The sequence below is a fragment of the Balearica regulorum genome, chromosome 5, assembly GCF_011004875.1.
Source record: "Balearica regulorum gibbericeps isolate bBalReg1 chromosome 5, bBalReg1.pri, whole genome shotgun sequence".
Classification (NCBI taxonomy): domain Eukaryota; kingdom Metazoa; phylum Chordata; class Aves; order Gruiformes; family Gruidae; genus Balearica; species Balearica regulorum.
In genome coordinates, this window is record NC_046188.1 from 54,901,197 (window position 1) to 54,918,089 (window position 16,893).

The 16,893-nt window shown below is 40.4% G+C and overlaps 1 protein-coding gene across 16 annotated transcripts in view; it reads left to right on the forward strand.

The window, feature by feature from the left end:
- PTPN5 (protein tyrosine phosphatase non-receptor type 5) overlaps nucleotides 1–16,631 on the forward strand; it is an 88,149-nt gene extending 71,518 nt beyond the window's left edge. For all 16 annotated transcript variants that reach the window (XM_075754982.1, XM_075754976.1, XM_075754978.1 and 13 more), the window contains 4 exons: nucleotides 1,666–1,776; nucleotides 6,828–6,988; nucleotides 10,844–10,957; nucleotides 14,744–16,631. In XM_075754982.1, the coding sequence (XP_075611097.1) occupies nucleotides 1,666–1,776; nucleotides 6,828–6,988; nucleotides 10,844–10,957; nucleotides 14,744–14,837 (480 nt within the window). In that variant the 3' untranslated portion in view covers nucleotides 14,838–16,631. The remainder of the gene's footprint in view (nucleotides 1–1,665; nucleotides 1,777–6,827; nucleotides 6,989–10,843; nucleotides 10,958–14,743) is intronic.
- Nucleotides 16,632–16,893: the final 262 nt, after the last annotated feature.

Consider the following 16,893-nt stretch of genomic DNA (forward strand, 5'->3'; position numbering starts at 1 on the left):
TAAAAAACACATATATGAATAACAGGACTCAGGAGTACATAGATTCAAAACCAAAACCTTTGTTTGGCAGTGATGCTAGTAACAGAGGCTTTGCGTTCCTTCTCAGTGCGATGACTTTGCTAATGTGAGTATTAAAAGCTCTGTATCTCAGCCCTCTCTCACATCGAATCTGAACTGACAGACAGCCCACAGAAATGAGTGGGCAATCTTACTCCACTACTTTAAGCAGAGCAATGTCTGTGCTATTGAGAGCTGCTAGCGTGCTTCACAATTTTTACAATGGGTTCTGCAGTTTAAGAGGAGAGGAAAAAAAAACCGCAATCTGCGTAAATAATTTTACAGAGACACAGTGGGCCACATTCCCAGTGGGTTATTAACTGATGCACTATGCAGATGGAACAACACTGATTCTCCCACACAAAAATTTTGACTCAGTAACTTTGCAAGATACTTTTCTGTTGTTAGTCTTTCTCCTGAAGTGAAATTATCTTTGATGGCGGAGAGCAAAGAAATTTAACTTGCTTCCTTCAAGACTATGTACAGCTATGTGAAAGAGGAATCTTACAAGCATCATCTTTAACTGGGTTTGTCCGATACCAGATTCTCATTCTCCTGTGGTAATGAGATTTCATAAGGGAGCCTTTTTCTCAGAATCACAGAATGGTTTGGGTTGGAAGGAACCTCAGAGATCATCTAGTTCCAACCCCCTTGCCATGGGCAGGGACACCCTCCACTAGACCAGGTTGCCCAAACCCTGCCTTGTTCATGTCATTCCTTGTGCACGAACTAGTTCACATACTGTGTTGAAGTGCTCGTCTCTTCCTTTGCATATTGATTAAAGAGAAACCGCATACCCAAACCCAGTCTTTCTCAGGTCTCTTTCCAGGATAGGAGTGCTTGCAAATTCTCACCTACTGATGTCTCGTGTATCAGTACTACAACATAGATTTGCAAATGGACTATAGTTTCTTCTTCCCTAATTGTCAGGTTGTGCTGGCTGCATATCTGACTGGTTTTTGGCAAAATCAAATAGTCTAGTAGTAGTCTAACAGCTGTCACAGCTATTGCTTCCTTTTAGTTTCTTAGCTTTGAAAGACTCATAGTGTCAATTTAAAGTGGATTTTGGTACATAATCTAGTTCCCAAAACATACCCAGCCATGTTCTTTTGTACAAAAACCTATACAAATGATCATCTTATAAAGGGTCAATGCTGTCTGAATATAAAAAATAAAAAAGATACATTTTGTGTTTCCATATCAGTCAGTGTATACACACCATAGAAATATTGGTAACTAGTGTATATTATACTAATTGTTATTATTATTATTACTAATCTAAAAACCCAGGCACATGTCCACTGGCCTTTCTAATGAACCTTCAGAATGCACATCAGTTGCATAAAGATAAATAAGGATGTGTGTATTTAAAAGCATTGGTTTGTCATTACTTGATTTGTGCATTTTTAATCATGCAATCAGGCTATTATGAATGCAGCAAAAATCACCTGAAATGTGGTCCCTGTTTGGAAAGTGAAAACTTGTACTTATTATAGAAACAAGGTTCATTCACATTCATCTATGTATGTGCTATATCCAGTTTCAGAGGAGTGAAAATCAACCTTCCTTGATATCTGCTTAAATAAATTTATTTTATATTGCACACAGAAATGCACAGAATATTGGCCAGAGGATCAGGTCACCTATGAAGGAATAGAAATCACAGTTAACCGAGTCATACAAGCAGACGATTACCGTTTAAGGCTCATCACCCTAAAGGTAAATCATTCTAATGTACTTACAGTAAGTAATTTAGCTGTCTAAGCCCTTAAATGGAGATGTTCATGGAGAGTTGTGTAGAAATCTTCTGCATGGTGTGTATTGCTGTACAAATACCACTTTTCCTTATTGAAGACATTATGCCTTGCCCAGTTCACCAACATACAAAAACTGCAGTACAATAAGCAGTCAGAGATTCAGACTGCATATGTACAATCTGAAAGCTAGCAGGTCAATTGTTGTAGTATGGTGTTTACTCAATGGAAGAAACCAGTGACTCATTCTGTGCCTGTGTCTTCTGTGTTGACTGGTCATTTAGAGTGACATACTAGCTCACAGATAGCTTCTTACCAGCCTTTGCAAGTCAGCACTTGTGGAGTAACTCAAAAAACTCTGTGATGATGTTCTGTAGAATTCAAAGGCTTGTTTATTCTTTAGGCCATGGACTTAGGCAAAGGATTATTGATTGCTAACAGGGAACTTTTGCCTGCATGGCATCTTACCTATTTTGTAGTACGGAGAGACCTCTAAGAAATACTTAGGTTGTGCTTGTTGTCTTTTTATGATCGTTACTGGGATGCTGTCAGGCTGCTGGATACTCACCAGCTGTTTATACCTAAGATGACTTGGGCTACTAACAAGAAGTGGAGGAGTTGAGAACTGAGCAAAAGGCTTTTTAATTTTGCTTACGTGTTTTTAGTTTCTCCCAGCACTGGGCCTACTGGTCTGCTTGGCACTTGTCAGTGGTGTGGTATCACCACTTCTGTTCACCATGGCTGAACCCCTTTTAATAAGTACCATGCTAATTTATTCTTTGAGCAAGTTGGTTGACTTCACTTTGAAGATGCTTTAAGAGATCATTCCGCTCCAAGACACTAAAAAAGTTGATGACCTTTAAAAACACTTTCACCACAGCATTCTTCATGCTTATATTTCTAAGCATTAGTTTCTCTCCAACTAACTGTCTATGTAATTTGACATACCAGTAACTATTAATCATATCATAGAATGGTTTGGGTTGGAAGGGACCCCTTAAAGATCATCTAGTTCCAACCCCCCTGCTGTGGGCAGGGACACCCTCCACTAGACCACGTTGCCCAACGCCTCATCCAACCTGGTCTTAAACACTTCCAGGGACAGGGCATCCACAACCTCTCTGGGCAGCCTGTTCCAGTGCCTCACCACCCTCACAGTATCTAACATCTAATCTAAATTGACCCTCCTTCAGCTTAAACCCATTACCCCTTGTCCTGTCACTACACTCCCTGATAAACAGTCCCTCACCAGCTTTCCTGTAGGCCCCTTCAGGTACTGGTAAGCCTCAATTAGATCCCCCCGGAGCCGCCTTTTCTCCAAGCTGAACAATCCCAACTCTCTCAGCCTGCCCTCACAGGAGAGGTGCTCCAGCCCTCTGATCAGCTTTGTGGCCCTCCTCTGGACTCCCTCCAACAGCTCACTGCCTCTCCTGTGCTGGGGTCCCCAGAGCTGGATGCAGTACTCCAGGTGGGGTCTCACAAGAGCTGAGTAGAGGGGCAGGATCACCTCCCTCCACCTGCTGGTCACCCCTCTTTTGATGGAGCCCAGGACACAGTTGGCTTTCTGGGCTGCAAGCCCACACTGCCGGCTCATGTTGAGCTTCTCGTCAATCGATACCCCCAAATCCTCCTCCTTGGGGCTGCTTTCAATCCATTCTCCTCCCAGCCTGTAGTTGTGCTTGGGTTATGCCAACCCACGTGCAGGACCTTGCACTTGGCCTTGTTGAACTTCATGCAGCTCGCACGGGCCCACCTCTCCAGCCTGTCAAGGTTCCTCTGGATGGCAATATACACTATTCTATCATCTTGTGGATGGAGAGTTCAAACACGGGTTTAATTTTTTAAGTACTTAGATCCTACTTAGTCTAAAGTACCAGAGTTCTATTTCACAACAGTTTTCATTGCTAGGTTCTAGAATCTCAAGCTCTCTGTTTTAATAAGAACAGTCTATTTACATAAACTTTATACATCTTTCATCTACCAGATCTACCTCTGACCTCAGTATAACACCCCAGTTTACTTCCAAGCTGAAAAAAGTCTCCTTTTATCTAACCAGTTTCAAATCTTTTCAGCCATATGCTAATAGGCAGAAAGCCAGCATGTCTGGATTGAGAGTGTGGAAAGTCTGTCACTCATGCTTTTGGCGGAGGCAGCAAGGATAAAATCACACTCCCTGACAAGTGGGAAATAAAGAATTTTTACAAGTATGTTGCAGGCTTGCAGAGGTCTTAAATACAATTTATGCAAAACACTACAGTGCAACAACAAGGATAATACACAGATTAATTTTGCTGGAATGCTGATATCTAACAGAACCAGTCGCTTTTTAGTTATGGTGACAAAACAAAATTTCCTCAATAAAAAACTACACTGTCTGCCAGAAAAGTTTTTCATAATTGTTTTAAATTGTTAAATACAGCATTTAAATATTAGTGACTATTGCAATTATTTTTTTTTTTCCAGCTTGACATTAAGTTTAGAGATTTAGGCTGAAATGTTCTTCCCCACTCCCAAGAAAAAAAACACTTTCCCTCTATATTTCTGGAAGGAAATTTGATTCTTTCCCTGGGGAGGGATCATTCAGATTCTTCTCAGAAGGTAGTAGTTCCATTTGCAGATGGGAATTGCAAGGGAGGGGCTTTTAATATCGATATGCAATATCGCATCCAAAAAAAAATCTCATTTTAAAACATGTTGCACAAAACAAAGCAGCAGTTCTGAAGAGCTTATATACAACAATTCAAGTGTAATAAGCCATACGTCCATCTTACAAGTACCTTGAGCTGTACATTTGTCATTTAATAGCAATAGTGGAGTAGCAGCTCCAGATAACGTGTATGCTAAATGACTTGGTAGTGAAAACTAGGTAAGCCATGAATGGACTCCTGTTTTCCCTTAAACAGGAGTGGTCAGAAATATGATACCACCAGCAGCAATATATGATTACTTCATGTGTTACAGAGTGGACTGTCATAGTTCTCTCAATAGGGGACTAGATTTGGCAAGCTTTAGCAATTTAGAAAATGGTCAGGCAATACGGCAAAGCTTGTTTTCCTTTCTCAAAGGAGCCTGCCAGTGTCTAGCCACTGATTCATGATCTCAGTCTCAGCTACAGTGTACATGATGGTAGACTTCAAACCATCAATTAAATCTTGCTTCCTCCTAGGTGTTCCCAAGTCTTCTCAGTCTCAAGGAAGCACCAATAGAGAATATTTTTTGTCAAAGTGCACAGAACCACAGAAGTCAGGGCTCTCTAAGGAGAGGTGTAAAACTGGTAACAGTGTAGACAAAACTAAAGACATCCAGAGTTCATCATTAGAACTTCGGCTGGTTTTTGTTTCTGTCAAATGAGTGATTTTATGTAGTGATTCATGTTTTTCTTCAGGTGACTTTTATCTTTTACTTTTCTCTCAGTATTGTTGACAACAATTTTATTATAATTTTTCACAACCCACTTAAGAATCCAGTGTTCATAAGTTCTGTGGCTCACACATAATCACCCATTCAAAAGCAACTGTGTATGTTCATGTTTCAGAGCAGTGTTGAAATTTGATCGGATTTACTGTAGTGAGCTCAAGTACTATTCATGACAACTAGTTATGCTCTCTTAACCAGAATGTCTTCTCACTGGGGTAAATAACCTAAGGCCAGGCTCTGTGCTATGATAGTAAGACTCTCTTTTCCTAAACTGAGATAAATGTACCCTTAAGGTTCCTATGGCTGTGCTGCAGTGAGCACTTTAAACCCAGTATAAGCTGGAACAGCCTATATGTGAATATATAGGCTATATATGAAGCCTAGCCTCTCTTTGTCTAACTCTCTTGTTCCTACCCTTGTGCCATCTCCCATGTGCCCACACAAGCGTTTATGTGACACTGTGGTAACCCAAAGGGGGAAACTGATTGATCCATCTGAAAAATAATCCAACACGAGCAAGAAAAAAAGATTTGACTAGGTCACTTCCCCAATCTAGTTCACTGTGAAGCTATGCAAAACCTTTGTCAACCGTAGAGTAGGATGTAAAGTGGCACAACCATAGAGCTCTTTTAACATCCAGCAACTGACAGTCATAGGGACTTAGGAGTACAGAAGACAGAAACTATTTCCAGATTTTTGTGCCTGGTTCTTTAGAAAGAGACAAATTTGTTCTGTTTTTCCTCCCTCTTCAACTCAGCCAGCCATGTGTTTAAGGGAAGGTCGTGGAAGCTAACATTTCTGTTCCTGGACCTTTTGAAGACATTTGCTTAGCCCTGTGCCAGCTGGCTTATGTAATGGCTGAAAGGGTAAGGCTGGTTCCCTGAGCTCCATGTTACTATGTGGCACCTTTAGAAATGAGGCAGAAGGATGTCACTTTGAACACACAAAATCAGAAGCACACAGTGCTACTTGGCACTCTGAAAAGGTAACAGCACATTTGCTATATTCACAGCCATGCTGAGACATGGAGAGAATTGGAATTTGTGTCTCTCCAAAAGCCCTGGACTGCAGCTAGATACAATTCCTACCTTCCAAACTGTCTCTGAATTTCTCACCATGTCTAAGAGAAGAGTAGAATTGACAGGAAACTGGTATGAGTCTGTCTGTCAAAGAGATAGAAAAATAAGCTCCCATCTCTCTCCTTCATCTATCTATCTAGCTATCAGAGATATGGCTCCTGGCTTTCTGTCTGTCAAATATATTATGAAAGTAATTATGTCACAAGTACAGCTCTGGCTTTGCTGAATGAATCTGTCAAGAGGGAACAGACTGCCTGGAGTGTTTTGCACACAGCTCTTGGCACTAAAAGAGCAGCATACTTTGGGGAGGGGGGGATTATCTTTTTTCTAAGGCAATTTACGGAAGTGCAGACGTGATATTTGAAATCCAGATTTCTGTGTTGTGTTGCTTGCCATTTGGATCTCCTGTTCCATTTAGCATTGATTTACTCATTCTTAAAGGGAAGGCCAGGTTTAAATATCAATTTACAACTAGAAATTCTTTTAAAACTTTGTGGTGTTTGTCTTAACTGGATTGCAGAAAGGAGAAGAAGTCAGAACCCTGAAACATTACTGGTACACATCTTGGCCAGACCAGAAGACACCAGATCAAGCTCCCCCTCTGTTACAGCTAGTATTGGAAGTGGAGGAGGCGATGCAGAGTGCAGAAGAGAAGAACGCCCCAGTGATTGTTCACTGCAGGTAAATAAATGCCATATCAGACTTCTGAGGGCTTCTTCGCGTACCATGGCAAAGTACAGATACTGTCATATTGGCCATCAGTTGGACATGGAGGACATCTTGCCCAACTGCTTCTTAAATATGCTTGGAACTTCTAAAATTTAATAATAATAATTTTCTGTTACCAAGTGTTGCATTCAGATACAGACTGATCTGAACACAGAAGCTGGTGGTGGCTCAATTACAAGTAAGAACAGTCTCATTTTATTTGTCTTACCAGTAATATATGCCTTTAATGATCTTAAAAGGGCCAGATTACCAAAGATTAACATACTGTGAGTGAAATGGAGCAGGAGTACACATGTAAGCAGAAAAATGAGAGCATTCAACTTTAAGCCTCAAAACCTCTTGTTTTGTAGATTCCTTCTTTGATTGTGAAAAAAATCCTCATTAGGCCAAAGACAATAATTTAAAAGTGCAATACATAAAACAAATGAAATGGTGGCAAAGGTGATTGCAGCAAGTACTAATCAGCAGACACGAAGTGTATGCAATTGACAGTAAAACTGAAATATCCATGAAAAGCTCCTGGCAAAGATGGAAACTTCTTATATGGAAGAAGCAAAATCTTTATGGTGGTTTGAAGCCTGATGAGAAAACTGTAATTATCATTCACAGAGCATAAAAAATAGATGAAGATGGATACTTCTGTCTTCAGAAAGAAGTAGGATGATGTACTTATCACTTGTAGACATGAAGAAGTACGTTCTTTTGCGCTGCTAACTAGGGAATGTGTTAAGCAACAACTACTAACCGTAATTAAATCAGCTATACTGAATGATTTTCACCCATGAGTATTTAAAGAAATTGGTCCACAGGCTCTGAAATGTTAAAGTTTAGTATAGCTGAGTTCTAGTTCTTGGAAAATTTGAGAAGTTCCAGAGGTCTAAAAGCACGTCTTGTTTCGCCAGTGTTTAGAAAGGTTAAATATGATTACTTGAAAACTACAAGCCAGATCTCAAAACAATTATTCCAGGTAAATGGCGGAAAGCCTGGTAAGTGATGCAGCAGTCTTGCTAGGGTAATCTTCTATAATTTCAATAAAATACATTTTGCCAAATTAATCTTTGGGATTTTTAGAAAGAATTCTACCTAGTTTTGCATAACGTCTTCTAGGAAGTGACGGATGATTGCTATCCAGAAACAGTAGTACATGGGGTATTATCATACAGTGGGAATGTTTTTAATGAGACTCTTGGCATGAATAGTTGGTAGCCCAGTGTCATCAAAGATCTACCTAAAAGCTAGTATGGAGTGATATCTAGTAAAATGTTCGTATGATGCCACATGTCCAGTTTTACTGCCTGTTTTTCGAAACAGATTTTGGCGAACTGGAGAGACTTCATCTCTGAATATGAACAAATAACAAATGGTTTGTAAGAAGGTCCCCTTTGCCCTTGGAAATCTGTGACTCTCTAAGAGGTCCTTGAAGTATTATGGTATTTGCTGCAGGGAAAGATTCTGGTCACCATGTCACTCTCGCTTTGTATACTCATTTTGTCCTCTTGTACGGTGTCATCCCCATGACAAGGTAATAATGTTGGGAGAAATGCAGCATTTTTAATTGAAATAACTATTAAAGAGATATGGTGATCGGATTACGAAGTATTTCATGTGACAACTGTGGACCAGAACCCTTTCAGATTATTCTCAGTTGCAGTCATTTTATTTGAAGATGGAATTTAATACATTGTCTCTATTTGAGAGTGGTATATGCAGCAAGCTGTTAGCCAAGCCTGTGTTAAGCTGAGTGCTGTAGCTCCTTTAGCCTTTGTGGGAAATCCTCAGTAGAACATAATCACTGTGGCTTTGACCTTGAATGATGTAAAATAATGCACCTTTTAGAAAAAGTAGATAGAAACCTAATCATGGAGCTATTAGAATCATAGAATAGTTTAGGTTGGAACGGACCTTTAAAGATCATATAGTCCAACCCCCTTGCAATGAGCAGGGACATCTTGAACTAGAGCAGGTTGCTCAGAGCTCTGACCAACTTGATCTTGAACATTTCCAGAGATGGGGCATCTACAACCTCTCCGGGAAACCTGTTCTAGTGTTTCACCACTCTCATTGTAAAACATTTCTTCCTTATATCTAGTCTGAGTCCACCCTCTTTCAGTTCACAACCATTACCCTCTATCCTATCACTACAGGCCCTACTAAAATGTCTGTCCCCATTATTCTTATAAGCCCCCTTTAATTATTGAAAGGCCGCAGCAAGGTCTTCCCAGAGCCTTCTCTTCTCCAGGCTGAACAAACCTAATGGTCTCAGCCTGTCCTTGTAGGAGAGGTGTTCCAGCCCTCTGATCATTTTTGTGGCCCTATTTTTAAAAGTAGCTTCATGTTAAAGGCAGGCTAGCAGTCCTGTTAAGATCCTGTGGATAATGCACCACTCTTGGGCAGTCTTGGAAAGATTATGACTTTGTCTCAACCACTGAGAGACCTGCAGCTTGTCCTAGGACAAGTGCTGTCTCAGTGCTGTTTGCTTTATCTAAAAATGGGTGTTGTTCCCTCCCTTTGCCAAACACTCTGAGGTCTATGGATGGGGAAACAGTATACAAGGGCTGTGTACTGTGACCTATTTGGTTATGGCATAAATTGGAAAGCAAAGGGCTTTTTTTTTTTTTTTTCGTTGATATACATCCATATGCAGCAAAGAGTTCTCTGAAACCCTGAGATATCTGAAGTATTGATGAACAAACTAGATAAAGAAAACAGAAGGTAGGACATTGAGGTACAGAGAGGGACAAAATTTTTCACTTGGGTAGGTACCTCCATCACAATTATTTGAAGACTGAGATGAGTTCTTAGTAAGATCATCCCCCAAACTTCCATTGAATTGCCTTGTTCATTCTGTAATAGAAGTTAAAACAATTCTAATGTAGCTGTTTCCCTAATGAACATAAATGCAGAGTGAAAAACCTGTCTTACACAGTCAAGGAGACAGTCTTAGGACTTTGCGAGCAGTAGCTAACTGCAAACTCCATTGTTGCTTGTACATTTGTTGCCAGTGTTTTTGTATTATGACTTTAGTGCAATTTAAATGGAAGGAGGATTTCATGCGGTTGTGTCAAGTAATTATTCCTGAGAATGCTCAATTATTTAACGCATAAGAAGAGCTTGTAAGCTTTTTCTTTGAGCTTTTTATTAGGTGATAAGAATAATTCACAGCTTTGATAGCACTGTGCCTTTGAGAATAAAATCAATTCTGGTCATTAAGCAAGAACTGAATCAGATACAAAGGTGTTCAGGGAAAACAAAGAAATTTCTTTAATAGTGAATTATTTGTATCCTGCACTAATTCAGAGAATTACTAGATTACAGATCTGATCAGGAAATGGCATCACACTTACCATATTGCTATTAGCTCTAATCATTTAAGCAAGAGGTTTTGTTGGGGTTTTTTTACTGTACTTGTGAATAAAAATAGCTTTCAAAGAAGCTGTTAAGGGTAAGAATCTCAAAGCAAGTGTTGCCCTCCAACCGAGTCTAACTAAGAAATACTGCTTAAATGCTTTTTTTCAATGGTTCAATGACAGATTCAATCACCTAACAAGTCAAATGGTACCCAACAGTCCATTTTTAGCACTGTATGTGCAATGTTCATCGTTTTGCTGCGAGTGGCTCACAATTATGTTGTCCCATTGAATTTAATATTTTTTCCTAGTTACGGCTTTATATTTGCAAGCACCCACCTGGCAAAGGTTGGAGGGAAGAAAGGGATAATGGGATTTGCTGATTTAACAGTGCATATTTAACAAGTTCCAAAGCCATTCTAACATCTCCACTGCTTCTCTCTGTTTTTCCCTCCCTTAGTGCAGGCATCGGGAGGACTGGCTGCTTTATTGCAACTAGTGTCTGTTGTAAACAGCTGAAGAGTGAGGGCATAGTTGACATATTGCGAACAGCCTGCCAGTTACGGTTAGACAGGTAAGAAAGCCTGTTTCCTTTCCAAAAAAAAAAAAAAAAAAAAAAAGGTAAACTTTCCCTTTTCTTAAGGTGAAACAAATGGGAAAGAGGGGAGGAAAAAAAGGCAAATGGAGGCCAAGAGAGAATGTTCCTGGAAGGAAGGTGTCCTGTTCTAAGCAGTTCTAACTTACAATCTTTGCCTATTTTATGAGCAATAAACCTTAATGAACAGCCTTAGAACTGAGCTAGATTCACAGCTGGCATCAAAATCTGCACAGCTGGGCAGCCAAACAGCTCAGTGCAGCAAGGGATGACCTTTTACCAGCTGAGGAGTTGGCCCCATGTTCTTACAGAAGTAAAGGCTCAAAGGGCTGCTGTACTTCAGAGCCACAGATCAGCACTTTGCTCCCAAGAGGAGTAAAAACTGGTCTTGCATAGTTGGAGCTGTGAGCACTGTTGGGAGGGCATGGCTGTTGGGACTTTGTGAGGAGAGGGAGAGTACACGCAGTCTGGAATGTTTGCAGACATGTGAGAGGAGCTGTGAAAATCTCCAGAAATTCAATGGTTTCCAGTTAAGCGTTTCTTTAACACACCACCTTGAGTTTGATTATGAAGTAAACAGACTTGAATTTTGCACCAGAGATGTTATTTTTCCTCTCCCACTGGTTTCAAGTGCCATCAAAACATGTCTCAGTGCTCTCTCTAATGATAATGATAAATGTAGTCGGGGGAAGAGATGTCACGAAAAACATACCAAAGATTTTTCTGAGGAGGAAAAAAATAAAGAACCTCAACCCCACGCTGAACTTTATTTCAGAGGAGAAATTATGCTCAGTGGGAGGCAGAAAATGAAATGCTGCCCTGCTGAGACTCTGATAGACAGGCACCTGCAGGGGCTTGGAGGTTTGGCTATTTCAATGGATTTCGGGTCAGACAAGGAAAGGCTTCTTGAGAAAAAGAAAACCAGAACATGAGTAGCAAGTGCTGATTATCCATGGCCCAGTGAAATACCTGGCTGGATCTGAAATATCTTGTCTCTGTGACTAATGTTATACAGGAAAATAGCCATACAAATGAAGGTTGAAGATACCTGCTTACAAATGTGCTTGATACAGAAGGCAAATTAAAAATACTAGCTTTGCAGGGAGAGGGGAACTGGCAGTCATTTGCAGAGGCTGGAGAGGGGAGATCACACTTAAAGGATGACATGAAGGAAAAGGAAGCCTGCAGGGACCTCTGTACCTGCCATGTACCTTTCAGGAGTGGGATGGGATAGGAAAAGGCCATTTAAATGTCATGAGAGAAAATACTCAAGATGGAAAGCAATCAAATCACCATCCTTGCTACGGAAGAGTATTGTTTCTTCAAGAATGAAAAATGGGGCTTGTAGTCTCTTGGAAGTCATGGTGCCATCCACTCTTACTGTCACTGAACCCCCACAAAAGCTCCGTGTGACTTCAAAAGAAGTGTGGGAGGATGAGACAGGGTCCAAGCAGCTGTAGGAAGGAAGACCCTCTCTGTCTGCTCCTCCTGTCTGGTGGTTATTGAGTAGAGAAAATAGGGTGGATGGGAAGGAGATGCCAGGGACTTAGGGAAAGAGGGTTGGATGCAGGCCAGAGCATACACGTAAAGGAATGCACTTCACTGCTTCACAGTAGTAGAGGGGTTGACATTAGCCCTGAGAATCACCTTTGAGGTTGCTGTGGGAGTGAAGGGGACAAATGTTTCTTTCCCTTCATTCCCTTACAGATCCCTTGGAAGAATCCTGTGCACTGGGCTTTGCACCAGTGGCCAACAGTTGGTCCTAAAATAACCTAGTATGACTAAGGAGAGAACGTGATCATTCCTGCATCCTTCTCCCAGTGCTGAGAGACATTTGCTGTCCTTTCCCACAATGCAACTCAGATTTGAAAGGTTTCTGTGGCAAATAGGGGTGAAAATGTAATTTCTCTATTCTGTGCCAAAGCCTGGACAGCAAGCACATGTCATAGTGTGCATGTGTGTGGGAAGGGAAGGAAGCCACCACATAGCAGGGAACCAGATAAAAAGGAAAATAATTTCCTGTGGTCTGAAACTCAATGGCCACCCTAGTGCTTCTGTTGCTACAACTTCAGGGTGAAACCTCACTGCTAATGGAATTGCATGGGGAGTAATTGTCAGATATGACTAATGTTCCTTGTGTGTCATGGACTGACATAAATATATTTCAATGCTGTGTGCAGCACAGAAGGACTCAGAAACAGATCAGCTGTGAGCTTGTATTGAGTAGAGCAGATGGGGAGGAGATGCTCAGCTAGGAAATAGTTGCTTCAGAAATGCAGTGTGTGTTTCCCACCTTTACTTATTGATGAGAGGTTGGAGCATGGGTCCCTGCCCTTCCTTGCTCATTGGTAAGTGTTACTTCAAGCAGCTGCTTAGCAGAATAACAGCTAGAGGCTGAAGAAGGGGGTTCTCTTGTCCCCTCATCTGCCCCTTACTCTTATGGTTACTGTGTGACCCACAATTGTTAAGCTGGACCCCATAGAAGAGGGCAGCCCCCAAGGAGGGTGCTAGCAGTCTGCTATCTGTTTGGCTCAGAGAAAGCAACTTTTCATTAATTTCCTCTGGTGAACATTTCTGAGGGATTGCACCACATATGCTTTTCCCCAGACTGACAGAGTCTGGTTGGCTCTGGCCACCCATGGGCTCCCACATTCCTCAACATCGCTTGTCCTTTCAGCCTACTTCTGGCGCTGCGTTCCTGGGATCTGTGCACCAGCACCAGTGTTGGCACAATTCTGCATACACTTTCTGTGAATTAGAGCCATGGGGTTTAATTATTTTCATAATGGATTATCAAGAGATTGTATCACTGTTGATGAGATACTCTTAGCAGAATTTTAAGTGTTAGTAAAATCTGCTTAAATAGACAACTTTATCCTTGTTCTTTTTGTTCATTTCTGTCTCCTGCTGTAGTACTCATGTTCATTAATATGCTACTTGCAGAAATACACAGGCTAATGATACATGGAAAAGCAAACTGTTTCTGCTCCTGCTTGCATTTCCTTTCAGGTTTGCAGTTTTAAAGAGAACAGCAAAAGCTGAAATAAAAGCTGAACCAAAACAGATTTCTGTCTGGGAGCCTTTTACTGATCAAGGTGTGCATGGCAGTCAATTCAGTTACAAACATGAGTTTTTTGTTAAAGTCCCGTTGTCTGTTCCAAAATGCTGCTGACTGTGCCCTGGTTCCCTGTTGAACTTGCCAACAGCACAGCATGGGATGGAATGAGGAAAGAACCCTCATTCCAGAATGGGAAAGTTGTGTTCTACATCAGTTGTCTGGGTTGGCCTGGCCTTCTATAGTTCTGAATTCAGTCTCTAGTGCAGCTGTGAAATCTTGGATAAGCTATTTCCCCTCTTTATTCCCCCTGCTCCCATCTATCTCTCTAGAGATTTGGGATGAGGGTTGCTTTTCATGGTGTTTAAAATGGTGCTTAGAGTATAGGTGCTCCAGTAATATGAATGTAAATGACAATGGTGTTGCCTTGCTTGGATGAGGGTCTCTGCCAAGAAAAATGAAGGTAAAGCCCATTCCTGTTCTGACTACCTTCTGTCCCTTGGTTAGCAGAGACTTTCAAAATGGAGCTCAAGGTCAGACTGCGAGCTGGTTGCAATCAGTGGGCACTTTTCACTCATTTCAGAAAGCTTTGGAATAGACCTTTTGTGTGTAACACAAGCTTCGTGTTAGCTGTGCCATTTTCTCATATATTTGTATGTAATAAGGCTGCTGTTTCCCTCCCCCCCTTTTTTTTTTTCTTTCCTTTTCAGGGGAGGAATGATCCAGACTTGTGAACAGTATCAATTTGTCCATCATGTTATGAGCTTGTATGGAAAACAGCTTTCTAGAGCAGCAGAAGAATAAGTGTTCATGATATTCCTAAAGCCTAAAACCAAGAGAACTTTTGACTGCATTCAGACGTATTTCAGATCTGATAAGAGATACACGGTAACCTGGCTGTCTTAGCTGGAAAGAAAGATATATTATTTTACTTTGATACTGCTTTTATGCTCTTGTTTGCATTGACATTTAAGAGCTGAGGTACGCCTTGTCTTAAACATATGTGACAGGACATAATCTTCACCAAAAACGCTTATTTATACTGTAAATAGGAATAATAGCTTCATTTGTTACAAAAGCAAGAAAAAAATCGGAAAAAAATCCACTGTCTTCAGTTTGCTATTTTTAAAAGATCATTGCTAATATATCCAAATACAGTGTGAAACTTTTTGAATTGTCATGCTGAAATGTGCTGTATGTTGACTAAGCTTGAAAGTAACTTTTTGCCTCTTTCTGATTGTTTTTACATATAAAACTACCGAATACTGTGTATATCGTAAACCTTCTGAGCCTCTGCGTTGAACGATTCAAGTAGATTCACATTCAAATGATGTTTCACACATCATGTTTGCTTGTTTATTTTTTCTAAAGCAGTTCACCACCAGTGTTACCAGAACTAAGGGGAAAAAATATTTCAATGATGTGAGTCAAATTCTTACCTCCAATTCTTACCAGCAATGTACCCCAGTATCACGAGAGCTGGGTGAATCTGATGTGACCAGTAGAAGTTAATCTGAACATAAGTTCTTCACACTTTACCTTTTCTTTGTCAATATTTTGGCATTTCAGTCTGCAACCAGATTTGATTTTTGCAAATAGTGTCTCTTTTTACATAGTCAGACCACAGACCACAATCTGAATACAATTTTCCCCGAAATTTGAGGTTTAAAAATCAGGTGAGGAATTTTGTGAGTGGAATTAATCTTTATTAAAAATGTAGTAATAAAAGCACTTGTATTCTATAAATTTAGACTTGTTTCAAAGCTTTGAGGGTCCCCAGTGCTCATTAAAATTAGCACAAATCCTATAGGCAGCTTAAAAAAAAAAAAACAGTCTGCACTTGTTGGCTGCTTTTTGATAAATTTGCCCTCAAACCAAATTTAGACAATCATTAGCCTGTTCTAATCACTAGTGTGGGCAGCAGTGTTTCCTTTTCAGTAATATAGACTGCTGCCCATGCTTTTCTTTTTAGACCTCAGTCAGGCTGTGAAGACTGTGTTTAATTGTGTTCAATGCTTCAAGGTAAGCACATGTTTAGGTGCTTTATTGAGCAGAGAAGAATTGAGGTAAACAGGACTCTTAACATGAATGATGAGTGTTTTGTGAATAGAAGCTGTAATGATCTACTAAAAATATTTTTGCTTCTCTTGATTTGTAACAATAACCAAAACCCACTGCTTGTATTAGTGCAGGAGATTCTGAGAATTTACTGCACTTCCTAATCAGGAGAAGGTAAAGCAGCTCTCAGAACAATAAGGGCTGATCCTGCTCCCACTGAGGTTTTGCCATTGACGTCAGTAGGTGCAGGGTGTAGGGCCTGGAACGTTAAGCCTACAACTTCATCACTGTGGGGAAAGTTTCCCAATATTTCAGTATACATCCTTTGTGTTTATTCTGTATCCATGAACCTGTAAAAATCCTGTCAGCAGGGTTTGCATGAATGTGTAGCAAAATGTGTTATCTTTAAACCACTTGATTTTATTGCTGTATTTAAAATACTTACTTCAGCGAGAAGCTAGCAGGAAGAACTGGCATTCTTTTTAAAACTACTGGTGGTAGTCATTAAATAGAGCAATAAACTTAAGCTTTTGAGCATAACATGACTGTTAGTTTTATGTAAACCTTGCTAGCTGTATTCTCCCCATTGCTACTGATTCTTTCAAAGCGGTAATACTATTCTATCTAAGTACTCCTTAGAAGTAACAAAAGCACCACTGATGTTCTGAATAACATTGTAAGTGGAACTCCCTATAAATGATGTTTTCAGCTGTTCAGTGCCCTTTAGTGTCAAAACTGAGTCAGTGAATAAAATTACTTTTCTGTCATCAGCTTTCTGTGCATCTGCTAAAGAATATTTGTT